Below are 23,354 nucleotides of genomic sequence, written 5' to 3'. Positions count from 1 at the left end.
CTTAACATGGCGTGCGTTTAAAACATGGGAATTCTTTTGAGTTCTTTATAGTTAATTAGCCTTATAAACTTGGGAGATCACTGATCATTTCGGTGTATCACATTCCACATCAGAAAGCTCCAGCAGAACTCCACAAAAAATACATATATATATATATATATATATATATATATATATATATATATATATATATATATATATATATATATATATATATATATATATATATATATATATATATATATATGCACACACACACACGCGCGCACACACACACACACACACACACACACACACACACACACACACACACACACACACACACACACACACACACACACACACACACACACACACACACACACACACCTTGTCCATTTATAGTAGAACAGTTCTTGCTGTCGAATAATTAATATGTGACCGTAAGAAGGCTAATAATCTATTTACTTGGTTGGAAAGCTAGTCATTGATTTGCTTGGAACAAAAATTTATGCCGCTTTTAAAAATTGTGATTGAGGAAGAAGAAGAAGCAGGACTTGGAGCTGTAATGTGATTCCAGTTGGTATTTCAGCAGAAATCCTTTAGCATAAAATATGACAGACATGGAAGGAGCACGCAAAATCCTCTATATATCGACTCCTACCCCATGCTCTTCCAGCTAAAGAAGCTGCATAAAGCAACCATGAAAGGCTACCCAAGGTAAGCACTTTGCTGTTTCAAACCATTCCCAGAGTTCCTCCACAGATGTAAAGATGTTCACATACAGTACACGCATGAGAACCCAAATGCTACGCACCCCTTCAGCTACCGGACCAGTTTCATTGCTTGTTGGTGAATAAAAAAGAAATCATGGAATCATTTTGTTGAACAAAATTTAATCTTTTAAAAAACACCGTTCTGTACAGTTCATCCCAAAACAGCTCGATGGAGTTTAAGTCTGGAGATTGTGCTGGCCATTCCATGATTTGAAGCCGCCCCTCTTCTTCTTTTCTTCTCAGGTAGTTCTGACATAGCCTGGACATATGTTTTGGGTCATTATCTTGTTGTAGGATGAACCGCTGACCAACTTGGTGGAGACCAGAGGGTATTGCATGACGCTGCAAAATGCTGTGGTCGCCCTTTTGGTTCAGGGTGCCAGTCACTCTGTGCAAGTCGCCAACTCTGGATCCAGCAAAAGAGCCCCAGATCATCATGCTTCCTCCTCCATGTTTGACAGTTGGTGTGACACACTGAGGAACCATCCTTTCGCCTACTCGATGGCGTGCAAAAACCCTGCGTGATGAACCGAAGTTTTCAAATTTTGATTAATCGGAGTGTGAATCTTCCAGTTTTCAGTAGTCCACTGGCAGTGCTTCAAGGCCTCGGCAAGCCTCTTTTTCATCTTTTGCCAACTTAGCAGTGGCTTTCTTACTGCCACTTGACCTAAAAAACCTGCAGCTCAAAGTCTTCTCTTCACAGTTGAAAGTTAAGCTGTGCTTGAAGCTTCACAGTTAAGCTGTGCTTGAAGCTGCTGTCCTGTGAGCCGCCTATCACGCAAGCTGTTGACTTTCAGAAACTCGTCTTCTGATTGTGTTCTGGCTTTGGGACTACCAGACCTCTTCCTGTCAGTTTCCTCCAGTTTCCACATGCCTTTTGATGGTGTAGGAAACTGTACTCACTGACACCTTGGCTTATTTGCAATTTCTCTGTCGGAAAGACCTACACTTTTAAGGGTTATAATGTTCTGTCTGTCTTCCTTTGTCAATTGTCTTTTACGAGCCATGATGATAGCAATACACTACTTCCTGCAGTGCAATGCTGTCCAAATAATGCTTCAGAGGGTGTAGCAAACACAGTCTGTTCCAACACTGCTTTCATACAAACAGAGGGTTTGCAACTAATCAACAAAAGTTGGGACACCTGTCGGAATTGTTTCCACTAACTTTAAGGCTTAATTTACTCCCATTGCTGCAGAACAGTTGCAGTTGCTAACCCATTACTTGTTTCCTGAAAAGGGCCTTTTTTAACAACTCTGAAATTTACATTATTTTTCAGTTTTTGGTAACCTAAACTTTTTTATTTAACCTCTAGCAGTTTACTGCTTAGCTTTGTACCATTTCAGGTTATTCACTGGACTTGAACTGCTTAAATTTCAGTAAAAACTGTAAAAATGGGGGTGTTCTAAAACTTTTGACTTATAGTGTATACACACACACACACACACACACACACACACACACACACACACACACACACACACACACACACACACACACACACACACACACTAATGCTGTCTGTCTTTGTCTGTCTATCTGCCCACTCTGTAATGCAGGTAAACTCTCCTCAGAAAGAAGCAAAAAATTATGAAATGACAGTTGCTTCAAAATAATCCATATCTTTGGGAAAGTTATATTTTTTTCAATCAGACAAAAATTTGAACCTGCGTGTGGTATAGACAACAGTTGCTCTCAGAAAAAAATATACAAATTATTTGCTGTTGTGAAATACTAGCAGCAGGTACCCAGTGTTACCTGGTCTATTTTTTTGTTTGTGTTTTTGTAAGGGCCACAAACACTTCCCTCCACCCACCCAGGAATGGGATCGCGGATAATTTAATATAACCTTCCACATAGCTACTAAGGCTTCGGCATGATAGAAATTTAAATTTGAAGAAGAAATCCCCAAACATCCAACTTTTTGTTTATTTAATTTTTCTCCAAAATTTTCGAGTTTATTTTTATTATTATTTATTTAAAACCCTCTCCAAAACTCACTGATGACCCTCTGAAAGTTTGATGAAGGTCTGTTCAAAAATCTCTGAGAGAAATGGCCACATGCACACATCACGGCTCTCTTATAGTAAAGGTGAAACATCTCATTTTTGAGCTCTTTTAACCAGCACAAGAATATAAGGCTTCTTCTCTCTCTTTCTCTCTCTCTCTCTCTCTCTCTCTCTCTCTCTCTCTCTCTCTCTCTCTCTCTCTCTCTCTCTCTCTCTCTCTCTCTCTCTCTCTCTCTCTCTCTCTCTCTCTCTCTCTCTGTCTCTCTGTCTCTCTGTCTCTCTGTCTCTCTGTCTCTCTGTCTCTCTGTCTCTCTGTCTCTCTGTCTCTCTGTCTCTCTGTCTCTCTGTCTCTCTGTCTCTCTGTCTCTCTGTCTCTCTGTCTCTCTGTCTCTCTGTCTCTCTGTCTCTCTGTCTCTCTGTCTCTCTGTCTCTCTGTCTCTCTGTCTCTCTGTCTCTCTGTCTCTCTCTCTCTCTCTCTCTCTCTCTCTGTCTCGCTGTCTCGCTGTCTCTCTCTCTGTCTCGCTGTCTCTCGCTGTCTCTCGCTGTCTCTCGCTGTCTCTCGCTGTCTCTCGCTGTCTCTCGCTGTCTCTCGCTGTCTCTCGCTGTCTCTCGCTGTCTCTCGCTGTCTCTCGCTGTCTCTCGCTGTCTCTCGCTGTCTCTCGCTGTCTCTCGCTGTCTCTCGCTGTCTCTCGCTGTCTCTCGCTGTCTCTCGCTGTCTCTCGCTGTCTCTCGCTCTCTCTCGCTGTCTCGCTCTCTCTCGCTGTCTCGCTCTCTCTCGCTGTCTCGCTCTCTCTCACTGTCTCGCTCTCTCTCTCTCGCTGTCTCTCTGTCTGTCGCTGTCTCTCTGTCTGTCGCTGTCTCTCTGTCTGTCGCTGTCTCTCTGTCTGTCGCTGTCTCTCTGTCTGTCGCTGTCTCTCTGTCTGTCGCTGTCTCTCTGTCTGTCGCTGTCTCTCTGTCTGTCGCTGTCTCTCTGTCTGTCGCTGTCTCTCTGTCTGTCGCTGTCTCTCTGTCTGTCGCTGTCTCTCTGTCTGTCGCTGTCTCTCTGTCTGTCGCTGTCTCTCTGTCTGTCGCTGTCTCTCTGTCTGTCGCTGTCTCTCTGTCTGTCGCTGTCTCTCTGTCTGTCGCTGTCTCTCTGTCTGTCGCTGTCTCTCTGTCTGTCGCTGTCTCTCTGTCTGTCGCTGTCTCTCTGTCTGTCGCTGTCTCTCTGTCTGTCGCTGTCTCTCTGTCTGTCGCTGTCTCTCTGTCTGTCGCTGTCTCTCTGTCTGTCGCTGTCTCTCTGTCTGTCGCTGTCTCTCTGTCTGTCGCTGTCTCTCTGTCTGTCGCTGTCTCTCTGTCTGTCGCTGTCTCTCTGTCTGTCGCTGTCTCTCTGTCTGTCGCTGTCTCTCTCTGTCTCTCTCTGTGTCTCTCTGTCTCTCTCTGTGTCTCTCTGTGTCTCTCTGTCTCTGTCTCTCTGTGTCTCTCTGTCTCTGTCTCTCTGTGTCTCTCTGTCTCTGTCTCTCTGTGTCTCTCTGTCTCTGTCTCTCTGTGTCTCTCTGTCTCTGTCTCTCTGTGTCTCTCTGTCTCTGTCTCTCTGTCTCTCTGTGTCTCTCTGTCTCTCTCTGTCTCTCTGTCTCTCTGTGTCTCTCTGTCTCTCTCTGTCTCTCTGTGTCTCTCTGTCTCTCTCTGTCTCTCTGTCTCTCTGTGTCTCTCTCTCTGTGTCTCTCTCTCTGTCTCTCTCTCTGTGTCTCTCTCTCTGTCTCTCTCTGTCTCTCTCTCTGTGTCTCTCTCTCTGTCTCTCTCTGTCTCTCTCTCTGTCTCTCTCTCTGTGTCTCTCTCTCTGTCTCTCTCTGTCTCTCTCTCTGTGTCTCTCTCTCTGTCTCTCTCTGTCTCTCTCTCATTTTTTTTTAATCATGGGCCAAGCTGTATATAGTAATACTTCTCGAAGCAATATAAAAAAAATTAATATGACACGGAAGGATCACACAAACGACAACATTAACATCGACTTTGTGTTGTAAAAGATCTTTTTTCACATCTTCCCCTTCATTGTACATCCTCATTGAGGCTCAGATAGAGATGCAATTTGTTTATGAAGTGCAACATGCTGTCTTTTGATTGAACCCATCAGTGAAGCAATGAGTTTGCATGGCTGGTGATGTTTAAATAGAAAAGGAAAATGTTTTTGGCCATGTGTTTCTCAGTGACTATGACAAACATGGTCTTCCCCTCTTTCTTCTCTCACAACAGAGTATGATTTCATCCATTGTGAACAGCACCTATTATGCTAATGTGTCTGTTGCCAAGTGCCAGGAGTTTGGACGCTGGTACAAGCAGTACAAGAACAGTAAAGGTGAGGAGTTTGGTTGAGTTTCTGGATTAGCTCATTATTCAAGAACTGTTACAAATTTGATAACTTCTTTTGTCAACAGCACAAGGGTGTGGGGTAGCATCAATGGCTGAGGGTGTCTCTGTGCTGCTGATGCAATGCCCCCTGTAGGTGAGGACAGGAATTTGAAATTTGTTCAGGGTGCAGGTGATGGCTCACCTCTTCTTTGCAGCAGACACCGTGGGGTCTTTTAATGTCCACCAACTAATGCTGATAAACAGGGCACCCAGTTTAACGTCTATCTGAGGGACACCACGCACATCGAATCACCCTGCTTGTGAAACACTGGGATGACCATTTATAGCTGGGTCAGGATTCAAACCCAGGATAGACAGCTTAGCAGCAAGTGTGAATTTGATGATAACTTTACCCCTCGTTATTTGTCAGTTATTTGTTCTCAATGTAATCATATTTTGATGTCCCTTCTTTATCGTCTCTGGCGTTTTTCTCAGAAGTTATTTCAAAACATATTTTTACACTTATACCAAAAATGGGGGAAATTGTTTTTTTTTATCAGTCTTGTTCTTCTTGACGGTTTGCAAGCAAATGGAAGAGGAAGAAGCAGGATTGTTGTTTTTTTCAATGACTGATCATGGTCATGGTGTGCATTATTTATTTTATTCCTATAATCCTGTAGATCCACTGATGACCTGGGATGGGTATGGGTATGTGGCTGCTAAGTAAACTTTAAGTGCAAATATCACTTTTGTGTGAGTAAATGTACAGCTGCTTGAGATGAACTTTTCAGATAATAGGCAAATATTCTCTTGGTCTAATAAGGAGTTTGATAGGCTTATCTGCTTTGGTCTTTATGCCTTTTTGTCAGGCATGGGTGCAGGAAATGGAGAATTGGGTGGGAAGGGAAGGGACAAGAAAAATCGGTGTCAAGAGGCAGAGGCTCCTGCATGCAGTAATTGGGGACTGAATGCATTCTGATACTGAACCGCCAATTCTCCGAAAATTGCATTGAGAATACCATCTGCCATTTCTTTCACGGCCCCCAATTAATCCCACCTTGTCATGGGGTTAGCCAAGAAGGAAGTTTGTCCCAAGTCTGAAAACCTGAAGTGCCAAGATGACAATTTGTATTTGGATCATCAATCAAACCCAGACGACGGCTCAAAGGCGAGCCCATTGCTTTTCAGCTATCATGTTATTGCCTGGAAGGTGGCACCTCAGGAGGTACACTTGCACATTTGTAAGCTTTATGTTGTTTTTTTTTAAATGATGTTTTATGCATTCTCGTTATCTCCAATGCATGCAATCACCACTTTTGAGACCGATATCCGATTAATAGTAAAATCACGAATCGTAAAACGTGTGCAGATTGTCATGTCCTTGCAATGTATGATTATATATATATATATATATATATATATATATATATATATATATATATATATATATATATATATATATATATATATATATGCATATGCCTGGAGTTAGTAGCCTGGTGTTGGCGCAGTGGTAAGGGCAGCGGCTTGGGATCCAAAAAGTTCCTGAGTTCAAGCCCCGTTGGGCCACTGAATTAATACACCATGGGGTTGACTCAGCCTGTCATCCTTCCGAGGTCGGTGAAATGAGTACTAGTGTATTGGGCCGGTGTATACCCCGGTTAAAATAGGTGTACCATATCCCTGTGTCGTAAGAGGCGACCAGGGTTGCGTCAGGAAGGGCATCCGGCGTAAAACATGTGCCAAATCACTATGCGGATCATAACGGATGATCCGCTGTGGCGACCCCAAACGGGAGCAGCCGAAAGAAGAAGAAGAAGATATGCCTGGTGTTACCTTGATGGTTAGGGTGGTGAGCTTGATATCCTAGGGTCCTGAGTTCAAATTCCACTCAGCTGTTTAATTAATACCAGGTGTGGTTGACTCTGCCTGTCATCCTTCCGAACTTGGCAAAATGAGAGCCAGTTTGCTGGTATCCTGTGTCGGAGTGGCGACCCATCCAGGATTGTGCTCATTAGCCAAGGAGACTGCTTAGGCAGCACCAACGCTCTGCACAGAGTGTAGTCCTGATGGATGGATATATATATATATATATATATATATATATATATATATATATATGTATATTGTTGCGAATCTGGAAGCCATGAGCACACTGACATTCAGGTTTCTATAGATTAGTTATCTCGGTAAGTATGTGTTGAATCGATAGCCCTTTCCCTAGTCCAACGGGTAATTAAATGTTCCTGTGCTGTGATTTATTATAATAGTCATGTTTTCTTTTAGTTCATTTTTGCACCACCGCCAGCGCCACCGACATTACCGCCGGCCACACCGCACCACCTTCGCCTGCATTCGCTTCCACCACCTGGCCAATCGCGAGGTTTGCTGCCCGTTTTGGCGAATGAGAGGAATGCAATGGCGCATTCGCAAACAGTCGTCCGGTGTGAAGAAGGCGGAGCTCAGGGAGTGGCCACGTGGCGGCCCTCGACCAATCGAGATGAAGCGGTCGGCTGAGCCACAAAACTCCCCCGCTGGAGACTCCGCCCAGAGGGATGGGAGTGCCCCGCCCACCACGCGCCTGTCCAATGGCGAGCGGACAAGGAGTCGAACGATGTTTCCTGTCCAACGGGAGAGCGAGCGGGGAGGAGAGAAGTGTTCGACGGAGCGGGAGGGGGCGGATATAAGGGTCCTGAGAAGATTTTCGGGGTGGGCTCTCTTGGAGTTGTTCTGGTACAGTTCTGTCCTCTCCTGCTTTTTCGCTTCCTGGCTCATCACTTTGGCCACTCCGGCGACCGGCCTCGTCCCGGCTCCAGAGCCTACGTCTCGTCCCTTTGCGCCTGGCTAGTACGGCGACACCAGCCCCAAGAGAAGGGGACGTCCAGCTGCGCTATGCGGCCAGGTAGCCTGCGGCCCCCTGGCTCTCACAGCCGGACTGTCCTCGGCTGGAGAGCCGCAATAAAGACCCAATAGGGTGCGCGTGTGTGTGTGTGTGTGTGTGTGTGTGTGTGTGTGTGTGTGTGTGTGTGTGTGTGTGTGTGTGTGTGTGTGTGTGTGTCCGTGGGCCCGTCTGATAAGTAGTGAACTGTTAAGTGCTTTTGCCTTGCTTGATATTCGGTATAGCTCTCCTCTTGCGTGCTCCCCTAGTCTCCCATCATTGGTAAATAAATATACCCAATTGTTTAAATGTACTCAGCTTGTCGTGTCATTTCTCCATTGACTGGGTGTGTCGTGCGTGTAGGAAAGTGAGCAGTCATTGCCGCTATAACGGAGTAACTCGATAATTGGGCCGGCGGAATGCGGCGATTATAAAACTGCTCGGCATCGCACACGGAACGGGCTACGAGTTCTGTCGAGGGTGAAATACCCTGGGAGCTGGATCATGTGGGTACTTAGGTAAATTGAAGTTGGCAATCGACCCTACCCCACGTGGTTTACCCATTGGTGTATTTCGGTCAAAAATAACCAGGACCTGCCGACCTCGGACTTCTCCGGGCCGGCGATCTGTAATTCCGGGCGATCAAGCCGAGGCGGCCCGACTGCTCCATCGAGGGTCGTGCTCGTGGTGACGTGCCGGCGAAACTACAAATATATGTATATATGTATATGTATATATGTATATGTCTATATATATATATATTTTTTTTTTAGCTAATTGCGGCGCGTGCCCACCGGATGGGTAATCCTAGGATGGGTAATCCTAGTCGCAGCTTTCGGATCAACGCCAAAATCCAGCTATGGGTGCGCTTCTAAGCACACCACAACCTTGTCGATACTCCACCCGCGCTACAGGGTCCGATCTCCGAATGGTCGATTTACCTAATTATTCGTGCGGGCAGACTACCGAGAGATTGTACTTCAACGGGACCTGCTTGGAAACGAGCCGCTAAAGCAGCTCACTTCGTTTGCGATTTGCCGAGCGGTGTATTATCGCCAAGCCCCGTTGGACCCGATTAGCTTATCGGTATTAAAAGCAGCTAGCTATTTATTCCGAACGCAATTACAGCAGCTCAATGGAGGAAGAGGACGCAACGAGCAGGTGAACATTCAAACAATGACATTCATTTGTCACGTATGCAGTCAATGAAGCAATGCAGATATGTACAAGCACGTATGCAATGTGATGAATGCAACGAATGGGGGTAGGGACAACACCCGAGCAAACCACAGACCTGCAGCCATATCTATTAATTATGTACACAATCACTTAACCACAATTCTACTTCGTGGACATGGTGCCACAACTTCCAGACAAAGAAAACCCCAGGAAAGGAAAGGGTAAGTACAGGGCCCATGGACCTTTAATGTTCGTGGAGCTGTGGAGACCGAAGGAGCTCCGTGAGACCGTGCTGGTTACCTGCCACCCTCGTGGTGACTCGCTGGGCAACCCTCGATGTTCCGTCAACACAGCAGTTGGTGTAAGCGCGACTCGGTTGGCCCAGGCCCCGCCGTGCGGCCTGGTCGATGGGGCCTATCCGATGACGCCTCAGAGGAACGAACGGGCCTTTGCTTTTTCAAGAGTTGATGCTCTTTTATGATCCCGCCCGTTCCTCGGCGTTTGCTCGGAACGTTCTGTCGCTGGCTGGCGACTTCTCTCCGGCCATCTCTACCGACCCACAGTTCGGCACGGTACTGCAGGCTTGGCTGCGCTCCAGGCTTGGCTGCACTCCGACGACCCCGACTGCCCTCCACTGGACTCGAACCTTGGCGCTCTCCACCCTGACTACAGCTCGACTCCAGACAGACTCCGAACCCCGACAGACTGCTCGCTTGGCATTCCAGCGCACCTTTTTATGGAGTCCGGGGGGGGGGGGTGAGTTTGTCTTCCAGCTTCGACCTCTCACCCCCTGCTGGCTCCGCCCCTTTTGGAATTTTGATCCGATCTCATCGTGAAGCGCGGACGTTGTAGGAATCATCCTTACCACGCGGACATTGTGGAAATCATCGGCTCCCGCCCCATCGAGGGAGTCCCCACGTCTGTCGCGGCGATGCCGTTCGTTGGGATTCGCTGTGGTTGGCGAAAAGATGGCGGCACAATTGAGATGAAGGTGAGGCGATGTTGTTCGTTTGTGGAGATGTTGTTGAGGAGATTGTGAGGAGGTGTTGTGGTTGGCGCTGTGTTGGGGATGGCGTGGTTGTTGAGATGCGGTTGTGGTTGTTGAGATGCGGTTGTTCCAAAATAAAGATAGCAAAAGAATAGTACTACCTCAAAGATCACAGCCCGGTTACAGGAATAAAATTCCCTTTAGACATCGGTGGGGAAATCTAATCTGAACACACACTTATCGACATAACTGATCTCTGGGAAACCTGAATGGTGTTCTGTGAATTTCCACAACCGTAACAACATATATATACATATACATATACATATATATATATATATACATATATATATATATATATATATATATATATATATATATATATATATATACATATATACATATATATATATATATATATATATATATATATATATATATATTTATATATGGCTGGCTGCCTGAAAGTCGACCCTCACAATTATATATATATACATATATATATACATATATATATATATATATATATATATATATATATATATATATATATATATATATATATATATATATATTATTGTGAGGGTCGACTTTCAGGCAGCCATTTTATATCCACTATACATGGAATTGCTCTTTACCATTGTTGACCGCTGTGGTCTCAACAGAGAAAATCAGTGGCTGTTCATTTCAGTTAAGGGGTCAAAGTTTTATCGACATTTTAAAAACACTGCACAGCCCACCTGGGACACATCAATGGTGTCTTGTTCGAAGTTAGAAAATGGACTCTGGATAGAGATTCCCTACTTTCACAGAAGTCATGGCTGCCGTGCAGACATTTGGAGTTCGTTTTTTTTTTCACTTTGTGCCGATGTGGTCACCAAGACACACACACATATCAGACCCCATGAGGTCTGCCTTTGACATACTTATGTCTGGTGAAAAACGGCTACCACCAAAAAAAAACTAAAAGGTATGTTGTGAAGAAGAGGAATAAGAAGAAGGAGCTTATTGTGAACAGAGGTCGAAAATGGAAAACGAAGTGGAAAATAATATCGTTACGGTTGTGGGGGTAGATGGAAGAATTTAATAGGGAATATAGCATTGTCTGGAGGTGCTTGGTCCGTGGACCTGTATGAGGCATCTCGTAACAAAATTTGCTCGGGTTAAAGAATAAGCTTCTCCATTATGCAATTGCCCCTCTGTGTCTTTTTCCTGCCTTTATAACCAAAACCATGAGGAGGAACAAGAAGGCGTGCCGAGCAGGCAGAAGCCCTGCCTTCCCAGGTTTTGTCCGAGAGGTCATGTCCCGGTCGCAGAGGAGATGGACGTGATCGAGAGGAAGGTTGGTTGTGCATTGTGGGAGGCTTCCTACTAGATAGTACAAGAGATCGGCAGAGCACACACACAAGGTCAGTGTGAGGAACGCATGAGGCAGAGTTGATTTGGAAGAGAATCAGAGGCGGGAGTTCAAGGCTGGCACATTTTGGAGAGCCCTGATCAGAGCGGAAGCACGTGGCGCATTGCTTGGAGAGACGAGAGCGGAGGGTGAGCGCACGCCGAGGAGGACAACCTGACCATTGAATTCGTGTTGAGGAAATTTGGCTCACTTGAAGAAGCAAGACGCTGGCCTTTGGCTCTTGGTTGAGTCGGTGAGGGCAATTGGAGCACACAAAGCCGTTACACTGGGGCTCTGAGCCTTGGTGTGGAGTGCCACTCTCAGATGGCCTGACGTGTGTTTGTCTTGTTAAGAGAGAAGCGTCATTTTTCGTGTGTCTGCACGTGTGAATTGAAGTGCCTCCATTCCAAGTTCCACAGGGACCAGCTCTGGGCCAAGCTTAGTACAAGAATAGTGGAAAGGAAGGGATTTCTTTTTATTTTGTTTCCCTGTTGTCTCTATTTGAGTCTGTGTGAGAGGTGCCTCAACTGTAGGATTTATTTATTTCATATTATTATCATTGTCCTTTGTAAATATTTGTTTATGTTCATTAAACGTGTTCATTTTAAAGAAGCTGTATCCGTGTATTTGTCGTGGGGTTCGAGGATAAACCCACTTTGCATCCGTTTCATTCCCTGTGCTACTCCGCCCCGTCTGCCGGTGTGGCCCATGCCCTTTGAGCACGAGTCAAAATCTCTGAGGATCAACATGTCCACCTCCTATTAATACAGAACCACTCGGCCGTCCCGGGGGCTGGCGGTTGTAACCGCCCGGCACCACAATTTGGGTTGGGGGGTTCACCTGGACCGCCACCCCAAAACAATATTTTAAAATGCAGTACTGAATTTCTTGAAAATTATTTTAAGCCAGTTTTGTTGCAAAGTAAGAAAAATTACAAGATCTTATCATTAACTCGGTTTTGTGTGTACCTTTAAGAGACGGTCCTATGTACTTTGTTGGGGGAGGGGCCTATTATACCCTGCAAACAGCACAGTATACACATTTTATTTTATACCAGCAAATACCACCTGTCGCTTCACTAACGAGAAAAGGGGGAAGGGAGCGGGGGAAGTAGAGAGGTGAGGGGAAAGGCAGGAGGGAGAGTGTGGAGGGGGGTTTCTGGGTGGTGGGGGGGTGCAACAATTGCTATGTTGCTGGATTATACAGATTAAATTTAAATTGCATTAGTTGAGGGGTTGGGGGGGGGAGTGGGTTAAAGTTTCTTATTTTGAAGAGTTTTTATTTCATGGATCCCCCCAAAGGGTGTATTCTTGGATTTTTGTCAACTGGAAAGGGTCTAATATCTGAATATACAAGATTTTCAGGGATGATGAATGGGAGATTATTATTCTTCAATTCCTTCATATGTTCTGTTGAGCCATGTTCATGATATGCTGTCTTTATCATTGTTGAGACCAGCTTCATATCAATGTTTAAAGGAAACCGAGTAGAGATACTAAATTGGTGTCATTCAATCCACTTACCCCGAATTTGGTATCTCACAATGGACATGTTAAAGTTCATGATTCTATATCTTTTCAACTATCAACATACACATACTGGTTGGAAAGATGTAGAATCTGAAATACTGCACTGCTTCCATTTAAACACATCCCACCCCCCAAAAAGCCCCTCCCCCCAAAAAATTCCTACCTACTTACTCCATTCATTGAGCAGCATGTTACCAGAAACCCAACATTTTTTTAGGGGGGGTGGGGGGGGGATAATACAGCAATTTCCTACTACATGCTTTTTTTACAAGCAATAATATGAATAATCTTTTTTTTTTCCACTCTTTTATCGTGTAACTCTTTCTTTCTTTCTTTCTTTCTTTCTTTCTTTCTCCTCCTCTGTCCCCTTCTCCTTATCTTTCACCATCTCCTGCTCTCCATTTTCCTCTATCTCTTTCTCTTTACCCCATTACCTTTATCTCTTCCTCTCTGATTTATCCTCTATTTATCTGGCTCTGTCTCTTTTCTCTTTTTTTTCAACCACAGGTTCTGGATCTGACATTCGACCATGGGAGACAAACCAGTGTCCACAAAACCAACCTGGCATAGCAGACATCCCACCATCATCTTGCCCAGGTGGTGTTTCAGCTACAGCGGCTGTAAGCCTCGTGCAGACTCAGCTTGTGCAGACTCCGTTACTGTCACCCCCAACACCTTTTTCTTCTTTGGCTCGCCCAGCTGCCATGCCTCTACCTCCACCACCACCACCACCACCACCACCTCCAGTCGTCGGTCGACAGCTTGCTGTGGCACAGTTTATCAACCAACAGCTAGCTGTCAGTCGGCTATTGGCTCAACACCACTACCTCAGTGCTGCTCCTCCTCCTCCACCACCACTACCAACCCTCCCTCCACCACCACCTCCTGCAGCACAGACTCCTACTCACCCATTGCCAATGGGTCCCTGTGAGGCTTTGTCACTCCCATCAACAGGTTTAGTCAAACCTGAAGCGACAGCAAGCGGAGAGGTCGGGCCTGATGTCTACCATTGCGTGCGTGAGGAGCTGAAACGAGCCAGTGTCTCACAGGCTGTATTCGCCCGTGTTGCTTTTAACCGCACACAGGTGAGCACTTGCAGAATAATGCTGTAATAGCCATGCACTCTGTTGAGAAAACAAGATGTTTACATGCTTATTGCATCGTATTACCACATTCCTGTTGGACTTTAGCGTTGTGGACATGATGCCATTGTGGACAATTTTTCAGTTATGAATAGCTTTTTCTATATTAATAGTTAAGCTTTCAAAGGGGGGGGGGGAACACTTCAGGGCATTGGTTACAGGAGCATTGTTAAATAGGGTAGTTTTATAAAACAAGTATGGTAAGCACTGGATTTGCTGTTCTTAATTATTTTTCCTAATGGTCAGGTTTTTGTTTTTTTTTCCTTCAGTAAAAGTAACTATTCAGAGGTTTAATGATGTTGAATTCAGCAAAAATAGGATGTATGTTTTCCTTTTTTTGGCAGGTGTTAAGTGTGACGATTACTTTAATTGATAATTAATTGTTTCACACGGATTGAATTTTGACAGTACCCAAGAAAATGTAGGACATTTATAAATTCCCTAACTATAAAATAATATGACAAGTCAACAAAAATATATATTTTAATTTATTCTCAGCCACTCTCCATTTTTATATAATTAATCTTGATGCATGAGGCGGTCGGTCAAAGCAAGAACCAGATCTCCCCAACAGGCATGGCACAGAACTCAAAATTCCTTTGAGACTGCATTTGAATGCAACAAAAGCTTGGACTTTAAAATATTAATAGGCCAATAAATAAATAACCATGTGGATGCTTAACTCCAGCAGATGGTGAAAGGCTATATCGGGGTCCCATGTGTAGGTCTTGTTCAATGAGACATGGTGCTTTTGACAAAAAAAAAAGCTTAAGAGGTTGTCACCTCTGCCCTTACACTCTTCATCTCCTCATATAAGGGCTTTATGAGCTCTCTGTAGCTCCCGAAAATGACTGTGGTAATGTGATTTTTGTGAATTCATGAGATGGCAGTTGCTCTGGTGGGCATGACCCTGTTAGCTTTGAAATTCTGAGTGTGATAAAGGTTGGCTCATTCTTGGATAAAAGCCAACGCGCTCTTCCTACTTGTGCTCAAATAAACTTTCTCTGGTTCTGCCTCAATCCTGATTAGCAGGTATGTCATACAATACCAGGTAGTTACCAACCGTGTGTGTGTGTGTGTGTGTGTGTGTGTGTGTGTGTGTGTGTGTGTGTGTGTGTGTGTGTGTGTGTGTGTGTGTGTGTGTGTGTGTGTGTGTGTGTGTGTGTGTGTGTGTGTGTGTGTGTGTGTGTGTGTGTGTGTGTGTGTGTGTGTGTACAGTGCCTTCATAAAGTATTCACACTCCTAGACTTTTGTCACATTTTGTTGTTACAGTCTGAATTTAATATGAATTAAATTTTAAAAAATGTTGTCACCGATTTTACACAAAATACATCATAATGACGAAGTGAAAACATGTTTTGAGAATTTTTTACAAATTAATGAAAACCTGAAAAGTCTTGCGTCAGTAAGTCTTCAACCTCCTGAGTCAATACAATACTCAACTTTACTCACTCTTTCATTCCTCCATTTTCCTGCCTTTGGAACAAACTCCCACACTCTCTTCAATCCCACTCTTCCCTCCAGGTCTTCAAAACAGCTGTTTACCACCATCTCTTATCTTCCCCTATCCAAAACCATGATCTTTTCTCTCCACACTAATCCACCCCAAATCTACCTCCTTCAAATTCCTTGCTTTCCTTCCTGAAAGTCCGTCGTGTAAGGACCTGAAAGTCCCTATAGCGTCCATGTTGTTTACCCTGTGTACCCCACCCTATCCCTCTCCCTTCCACAAATCTCATCATGTCTGTTCCCCATTGTTTCTTTTCTTTTTTTCCTTTCCCCTCCCGCCGCTCTTGTCTCTTGCTCCCCTTGTTGTGCATTTCTGTGTGTTAGCTCTCATATGAGCCTCGACAGTGTATGCAAAAAAAAGTGCCTTTTGCAGCTAATCCAGGTTTGTGTCTTCTTGGGTATGTCTGCATCAGCTTTGCACATCTGTATTTGGGGATTTTTCTCCCATTCTTCCTTGCAGATTTGCTCAAGCTCTGTCTAGTTGGATTGGGAGTCTCCGTTAACAGCAATCTTCAAATCTTTCCACAGATTCTCAATGGGATTAAAGTCTGGTGTTTGGCTGGGCCACTCAAGGACTTTCGTGTTGTTGTTGTGAAGCCATTCCACTGTTGCTTTGGCTGTATGCTTGGGGTCGTTGTCCTGTTGGAACGTAAATCTTCTCTGTTGTCTAAGGTCTTTTGCACTCTGAAGTAGGTTCTTCTGAAAGATTTGCATGTATTTGGATCCAGTCATTGTTCCCTCTATCCTTACAAATCTCCCAGTCCCTGCAGCTGAAAAGCATCCTCATAGTGTGATGCTGCCACCACCATGCTTCACGGTTGGGATGGTGTTGGTGTGTGCTCTAGGGATGGTGTTAGATGGGTGGTGAGCTGTGCTCTGTTTCTGCCAGATGTAGTTCTTTGCATTCAGGCCAAATAGTTAAATTTTTGTCTCGTCAGACCACAGAATATTTTGCCTCATGCTCTGAGCCTTTCACCTACCTTTTTGCAAACTCCAGGTGTGCTGTCATGTGCATTTTTCTCAGGAGTGGCTTCTGTCTGGCCACTCTCCCATAAAGCCTTGATTTGTGAAGTGCAACAGAGATTGTTGTCCTTCTGGCAGGTTCTCCCATCTCAGCCAAGGAACTCTGTAGTTCTGTCAGAGTGGTCATGGGTTCTTGGTCACCTCCCTGACCAAGGTCCTTCTTGCCCAGTGCTCAGTTTGGCCAGATGGCCAGCACTAGGAAGAGTCTGGGTAGTTCCATATTCTTTCCATTTCCTAATGATGGAGCTCACTGTACTCTTGGGAATTTTCAACACTGTCAAAATTGTTTTGTACTCTTCCCCAGATCAATGCCTCCTCACAATTCTATCTCGGAGTTCTACATACAGTTCCTTGGACTTCATCATAGTGTTTCTGCTCTGACATGCACTGTCAACTATGGGACCTTACATAGAAAGGTGTGTTTGTTTCTAAATTATGTCGAATCAATGGAATTGTCCACAGATGGACTCCAATCAAGTTGCAGTGACATGGCAAGGATTATAAAAGGAATTTGGAGTGTCATAGCAAAGGGGTTGAATACTGATTGACTGGAGACATTTCAGATTTTCATTTTTGATTTGTAAAAATTTCTAAAAACATGTTTTCACTCTCGTCATGTGGTATTTTGTGTAGTTCGGTGTAAAAAAATTGTATTTAATCCATTTCAAATTCAGGTTTTAACAACAAAATGTGACAAAAGTCAAAGGGTGTGAATACTTTATGAAGGCACAGTACATACTTTTTACTTAGTTGTAAAACCCTATCGTTAAACAATGCTTGCTGTGTTTAATCATTTGATCATTGCACTCTTGTGTCCAATCTCCTGAACATATTTTGTCTCAACAGTTCCCTTTTTAAATTGTTTCCATTGTTACCTAGCATTCCCAACCTGCTTAGTTTATCATTTTATCTTGTTTTACAGTTGTTTATTGCTCGTAGAGGAGCTGGTTTTATATATATATATATATATATATATATATATATATATATATATATATATATATATATATATATATATATATATATATATATTCAAAGCCATGAAAAGAGACATCACTGTATTTTTACATGAATAACAGACATTAGTAGACGATGAACAAATCATCAAAATATATGGCATTTGAACCTGATCCCAACATAATTTGCAATGTACTCAGAAACAAATGCCAAGCAGTCCAGTCTGTTCCCTCAAATTTTCCCCTCCACCATCCCCGACTTCCAGGGCCTGCTCTCAGAGATACTGAGGAAGGAGGAAGATCCCAAAATGGCATCGCAGTCCCTTCTTGTTAACTTGCGTGCGATGCAGAATTTTCTGAACCTCCCAGAAGCTGAACGCGATCGGCTCTATCAGAGCGAACGTGAGCGCAGTGGCAGCACGGCAGCAATCACAGCCCCACCAGGCCCCACTGCTGTATGGCAAGCTCGGGCCTACTCACCACAGGTGGAGAAATCCTTTTCATAGGAAAATTAAAAAGCATTCTCCTGTATAACAAAGTAGGTTAAAATGACTTGAGGTCAAAAGTTAAATATCTCCAGAATAAAAAGAAAGGGGTCGTATTTTAATATTTACAATTGTAACTGTTCTGTACAATGCCAATGTTACATAATATTGTCGGAGTGGTGGATTTAACTGTTTTGTTTCACTTCTTAACTCTATTCTCCATTCTTCCCACACCTCCAATTTGTCAAACAGATCATTGTTTTGACCATTTTATTTACTTGTCTTTTACTCACTTGTCAAAGGTTATTCGATTCCATGCTTGTTTGAAATGGCTAAAGGAAGGATACTCTGCTGTTGTTGGTGTAAACTAATCATAATGAGGAATATTTGTTTTGGTAAAGCTATGCATAATTTGGTAAAGACTATTGACCATCTGCATCATTGGGGAAGGCAACAATGCATTTTCCTAAACTAGAATTTTGAAAGCATATGTTTTTACCGCCACGATAAACAAGGTGAGGATGATAGTTCGGGCATTACCCTCCTTTTTCTTCTGACGAAGGGTAGGGCCTGAAACATCATCCTCACCTTGTTTATCATGGCGGTAAAAGTTGTGCTTTTGCGATTCTTCTTTGGGAAAATTAATTGTAAACGAATTGCTTCCATCTGGAATTAAATACTATTTTAATGTTTTGGTGTATTATGACATAATGTTGTAAAACATATTTTCTCTAATTTTATAGTAAAGGTCATTTTGAAATTACCCTCGGGTAACATTTTTGTTTTGTAAAACAAACAAAAAAAATTCCTAAGGATTATCAAAAACCCAAAATATTCCCCCAAAATTCTAAAGTTATTTTCTGTGAGCATTTTGAAATACTGTGCAGTCGTATGAAAAACTTGTGCAGCACAATTCAGGGCAGGAATACAGCTGTACTTTTACCACTGAATGTTTTTGCCAACAAACTATATAAAAGGTGTGTGTCTGTGTCTATGTTTAATTATTTTTACACAACAACGTAAAGACATAGCCTTGCGCCTTTTTGTAATAATGTAACATTGACTGAGATGTGCGACAGGAAAGGAGGCAGGGATGAGTTGGTGCTTGATTAGCAAGCCTTAAGTGGAAATTTACTTGCATGCTGTCTCAACTCGATACACCAACACAAATGAGTCATGCTCCAAACATGCATTTAAGAGATGGCTATCAAAATTTCTTCACCCTCCCTGCCCTCATTAACGTGTGGGGTTATTTTCATTAGATCGCCTGAAGATGGTTCAAACGTAATTGATGACAAAATTTGCTTAAATTCACCAAATGAATAAAATACGTATTTCAAGGGTGCATGACACACAAAAACAGAAGTTGAAATGAACACAACACCTAACCCCTTACAGAGGCTGTATTCATTTTCTCCAAAGCTCAATATAGTACTTTGAAAGTATTCAAATAAAAAAGCTTAGGCTGTAAGTGGGAAAAATAAATTCTGATGTTCGAGAAGCCACCCTGGCGTGACATTGTTCGTTGAACGAATGGGCCGGAGCCAATTCTCTTCCACTTTTTTCCTTTTGACATCACAAAACGTTTTATATTCCAAACAGTAAACCGTTGTGCAAGATATTTTCAGCAAAACGTCATCTTTGTGCATATTTTGACACACATCAGATGAGGAAATTGTCATTGAACTGAGAAAACATTTAGCTGGAGGCGAAACAACATGTAAGAAACGAATCTTCAGGCGATTTTGTTCAACAATGCCACAGAGAACGGCCACTCAAACAATGCAATTGATTTGCGTCTGTGGAATTTTAAAATGCTATCTAACTATTAAGTTTTGCAAGTCATATATCCTGTGTTTGTAATTTTCCTGTCATGTACCTGTTAGTATTAATACTTTTACATTTCTCATCATATTTACTCATTGCCATTGAAAATCATGACTATATTTAAATATACTAATTGAGTTCAGACAGCTTAATTGGTAGAGTATAAGACTTGTAATCTGAGGGTTCAGAGATCAAGTCCCTGTTTAAGCATCACCATAAACTGATGGATGGAATTAATATGGTATTGATAAAGCACAGGCATTAAGGGCGTAATGGCCTCCTACTGAGTCCAAGTTCCTTGTATAGCCTTACATACCTTTGTATTGTACATCATATGTACACTTTGTATTACCTAAAGTATTGATCACTGCACCCAAAGTTGGTATTTACTGTGCATACCAGCATGCGCATATTTTTCCACATTGCAATGCACCATGTGCTTGATGAAGGTGCGCAGCAGTTATTGAACTCAGCTGTAATGAAGAGCCTACGTGCCAGAGAGCTGACTGACCTTCAATGTGAAATGGTTATTGGGTGCCATAGGTTCATGATATTTCGTCACATTGGACAATGTAATGTACTATGTAACACAAGAGATGACTTAATGCCATTGTTTAAAATAGGACAGGCAAGCTGAAATAATTGACGTATCAGATAAGAATCGCCTTCAAATGTGGAATGGTGCAATATTACAACTGATATATCGATGATTTATGAATTGTGATTGTTGCCAAAGGTGAACTAACAACATATCAGAGATGAAATGTGTGGTTGTGAATTGATAACCCTAAATATTTTCTTATTACCCCAATAATATTTCTAATATCGTCTATTTGATATATACGAGTAGTTCTGGTTGCTGGTAAGGTTGACAGTTCTGGTTGTGAATAAGTGCTTGATTGGTCAAGCTTTTAATGCTATTTATCCAAATTATATACTACTACTACTCCTCCTCTCCCTCTTCCTACTATAAGGGGTGAGGTCCGATGACACCAACTTTCTGCCCTGCCTTGACAACGATACTCCTCCGCCTCCCTCTGTCCTCAGCCAACTCTCTCCACTCTCCAACCACCCCTACCATACAGATATCCCCCCTCACACATATTCCCATGTCAACCGTGGTCTGCCGCTTTTCCTCTGACTTTGCTCCCTCAATCGATCTGCTTTCTTTGCCATTCTCTTCCCCCATCTGCACCAAGTGTCCAGGCCATCTCAGCTGGCATTTCACCAATCTCCCCATCAAGCTCATCTGCACACTAATCTCCTCCCTCAGTTCATCCCTCCTCAAAAATAAAAAATGACATCAAAACCTTCCCTTTCAATTTTCGTGATATCTTTATCTGCCATTACTCCCTCCACCCTCGTCCACGTGTTTGCACCCACCTGAATCCTCCTTCACACCTCTGCCTCAGACTTACCATCCCTGGTCGCTGTTCCTCCCAGATATTCAAACCTATTTCCCTGCCTGATCTCCTTCCCCTCTAACCCGATATTAATTTAATTTATTTTCTCTGCTGCCCAAACCACATCACCTCAGTTTTCTCCATACTCATTTATAGCCCATGCTTCCCAAATGCCTCCCCCTACTCCCCCAGTACTTTCTGCATCTCCAGCCCACTCTCCACCACAACAGCCAGATCATCCACATCTACTACCCCTCAAGCCCACATTCCTGATTACTAGCTCCATCACCATGATAAAACATGAGTGGGCTGAGAGCACTTCCCTGCCTCAAATCGATGCTCACACTGAACTTCTCAGGCATCCCATGACCAACCAGTTTGTTCCCTTGTACATCCCTTCCACTAATCTGACCTGCTTCCGGCCCTCCCATCCATCTCGGTGTCGGCATCACCATCTCTCTCGGGATGGTCTCTTTGGCCTTCTCCAGCTCCACAAATCCCAATGCCATCTCACCTTGCACCTCCAACCTCTTCTCTGCCAGCTGTCTCAGCATAAGCATCCCATCCATCATCCCCCTACCCTTTTGAAACCCCTGTTGCTATTCTACAATCTCAATCTCCACACTCTTCCTTATCCTCCCCTCCAGAATCCTTTCCAGCACCTTCATGATGTGACTTGGGGGCATAATGCCCCTGTGCTTCCCTGGATCTTGAACATCACCCTTCCTCCTTCCATATTGGCACAATTAGCCCTGTCCTCCAATACTCTGGAATTTAACCCTCTCTCATCCATACATTTAACAGTGGCTTCATCCAACTGACTCTGACTTCTTCTGCTGCATTTATCATCGCTGTACGCACCTCCTCAATGCCTGGTGCTCTTACCTTCATAATTTTCAATGTCATCCACACTTCCTCATCTGATGAACACCAACTTCACTTTCCCCTCTATATAACATGGTAGCTCCAGTTCGCCATTGCTTCCTTCCCGGTTCAACAGCTCTTTGAAATATCCTTCCCACACCTTCAATGCTACCCCCTCTGTCACTCGCCTCCCACCACCATCCTCAATCATCGCCCCCCCCACCCCTTTCATGTCCTTACCATCCTCAACCCTGTCACATGCCAATTTATATATCTTCCAACTTGTTGTGCACCTCCTTTTCCATATCATTCCTCAACTTATCCACAGCTCTCCTTGGTGCTTTCTTCTTCTGCCCATACAGGTGCAGCAACCCTGCATCTGGCGGCCTCTCCCTGTCCTTGATCTTCTCTATCCTCTTCCAAACCTTCTTTTCACAAACTGCCTTCACTACCTCCTCCGTTCACCATACCTGGTTTCTAGCCATAGACAATGCACCCTTTTCTGACATCCTTCCACACAAAACTTCTGCAATCCCCCAAAATGCCTCTCTGTGCTCCTTCACCAAGTTGCTCATCCTTAATATAACCCTCAATCTCTCCTTGCACTCCATGAGGATGTTTCTCCTTCACTTCCTCCACCTAATAATCTTCCCACCCCTGTTCTTAACCTCCCTTCATTTATTTAACCATACCACAAACACCACAGGCTTGTGCTGGGTGGTAACATGCTCTCCCACCACTGCCTTACAATCCGTAACCCTCCACAACTGTTACTTACTTCCCACCACCAAACCCAATTCTGTTCTATGTTGTCCACTCCTATAGGTAATCTTGTGGCTTTCCCACTTTTGAAGGAATGAACCTGCTATGGCCAACAAATTCCTCGCCATCAGCTCCACAAGCTCTTGACCCTCTCTATTCCTCATTCCCCCAACCAAATTTACCAAAACATTCCTCTTCCCTCAGCTCCACCACTCCCACCTGCACGTTAAAGTCCCCCACAATTCACAGCATCACATCCACTTCAACCATTCCCATCATCCTCTCCAGTGCATCCCTGAATTCCTGCTTCTCTGCCCCAGTCCTTCA

The 23,354-nt window shown here is 43.8% G+C and overlaps 1 protein-coding gene across 5 annotated transcripts in view; it reads left to right on the top strand.

The window, feature by feature from the left end:
• The window catches only part of SATB2 (SATB homeobox 2), a 133,829-nt gene that overhangs the window by 63,020 nt on the left and 47,455 nt on the right, over window positions 1-23,354 (top strand). For 4 of the 5 annotated variants that reach the window (XM_085870896.1, XM_085870897.1, XM_085870898.1 and 1 more), the window contains 3 exons: window positions 4,991-5,093; window positions 13,564-14,141; window positions 17,953-18,171. In XM_085870896.1, the coding sequence (XP_085727022.1) occupies window positions 4,991-5,093; window positions 13,564-14,141; window positions 17,953-18,171 (900 nt within the window). The remainder of the gene's footprint in view (window positions 1-4,990; window positions 5,094-13,563; window positions 14,142-17,952; window positions 18,172-23,354) is intronic. The other variant, XM_085870899.1, reaches the window with a different exon arrangement.

Source organism: Eptatretus burgeri, chromosome 2 (assembly GCF_056783735.1).
Source record: "Eptatretus burgeri isolate ZD-2024b chromosome 2, Ebu_testis_v1, whole genome shotgun sequence".
Lineage (NCBI taxonomy): Eukaryota > Metazoa > Chordata > Myxini > Myxiniformes > Myxinidae > Eptatretus > Eptatretus burgeri.
Note: the sequence above shows the minus strand (reverse complement) of the source record. Positions and strands in the feature narration are given on the sequence as shown.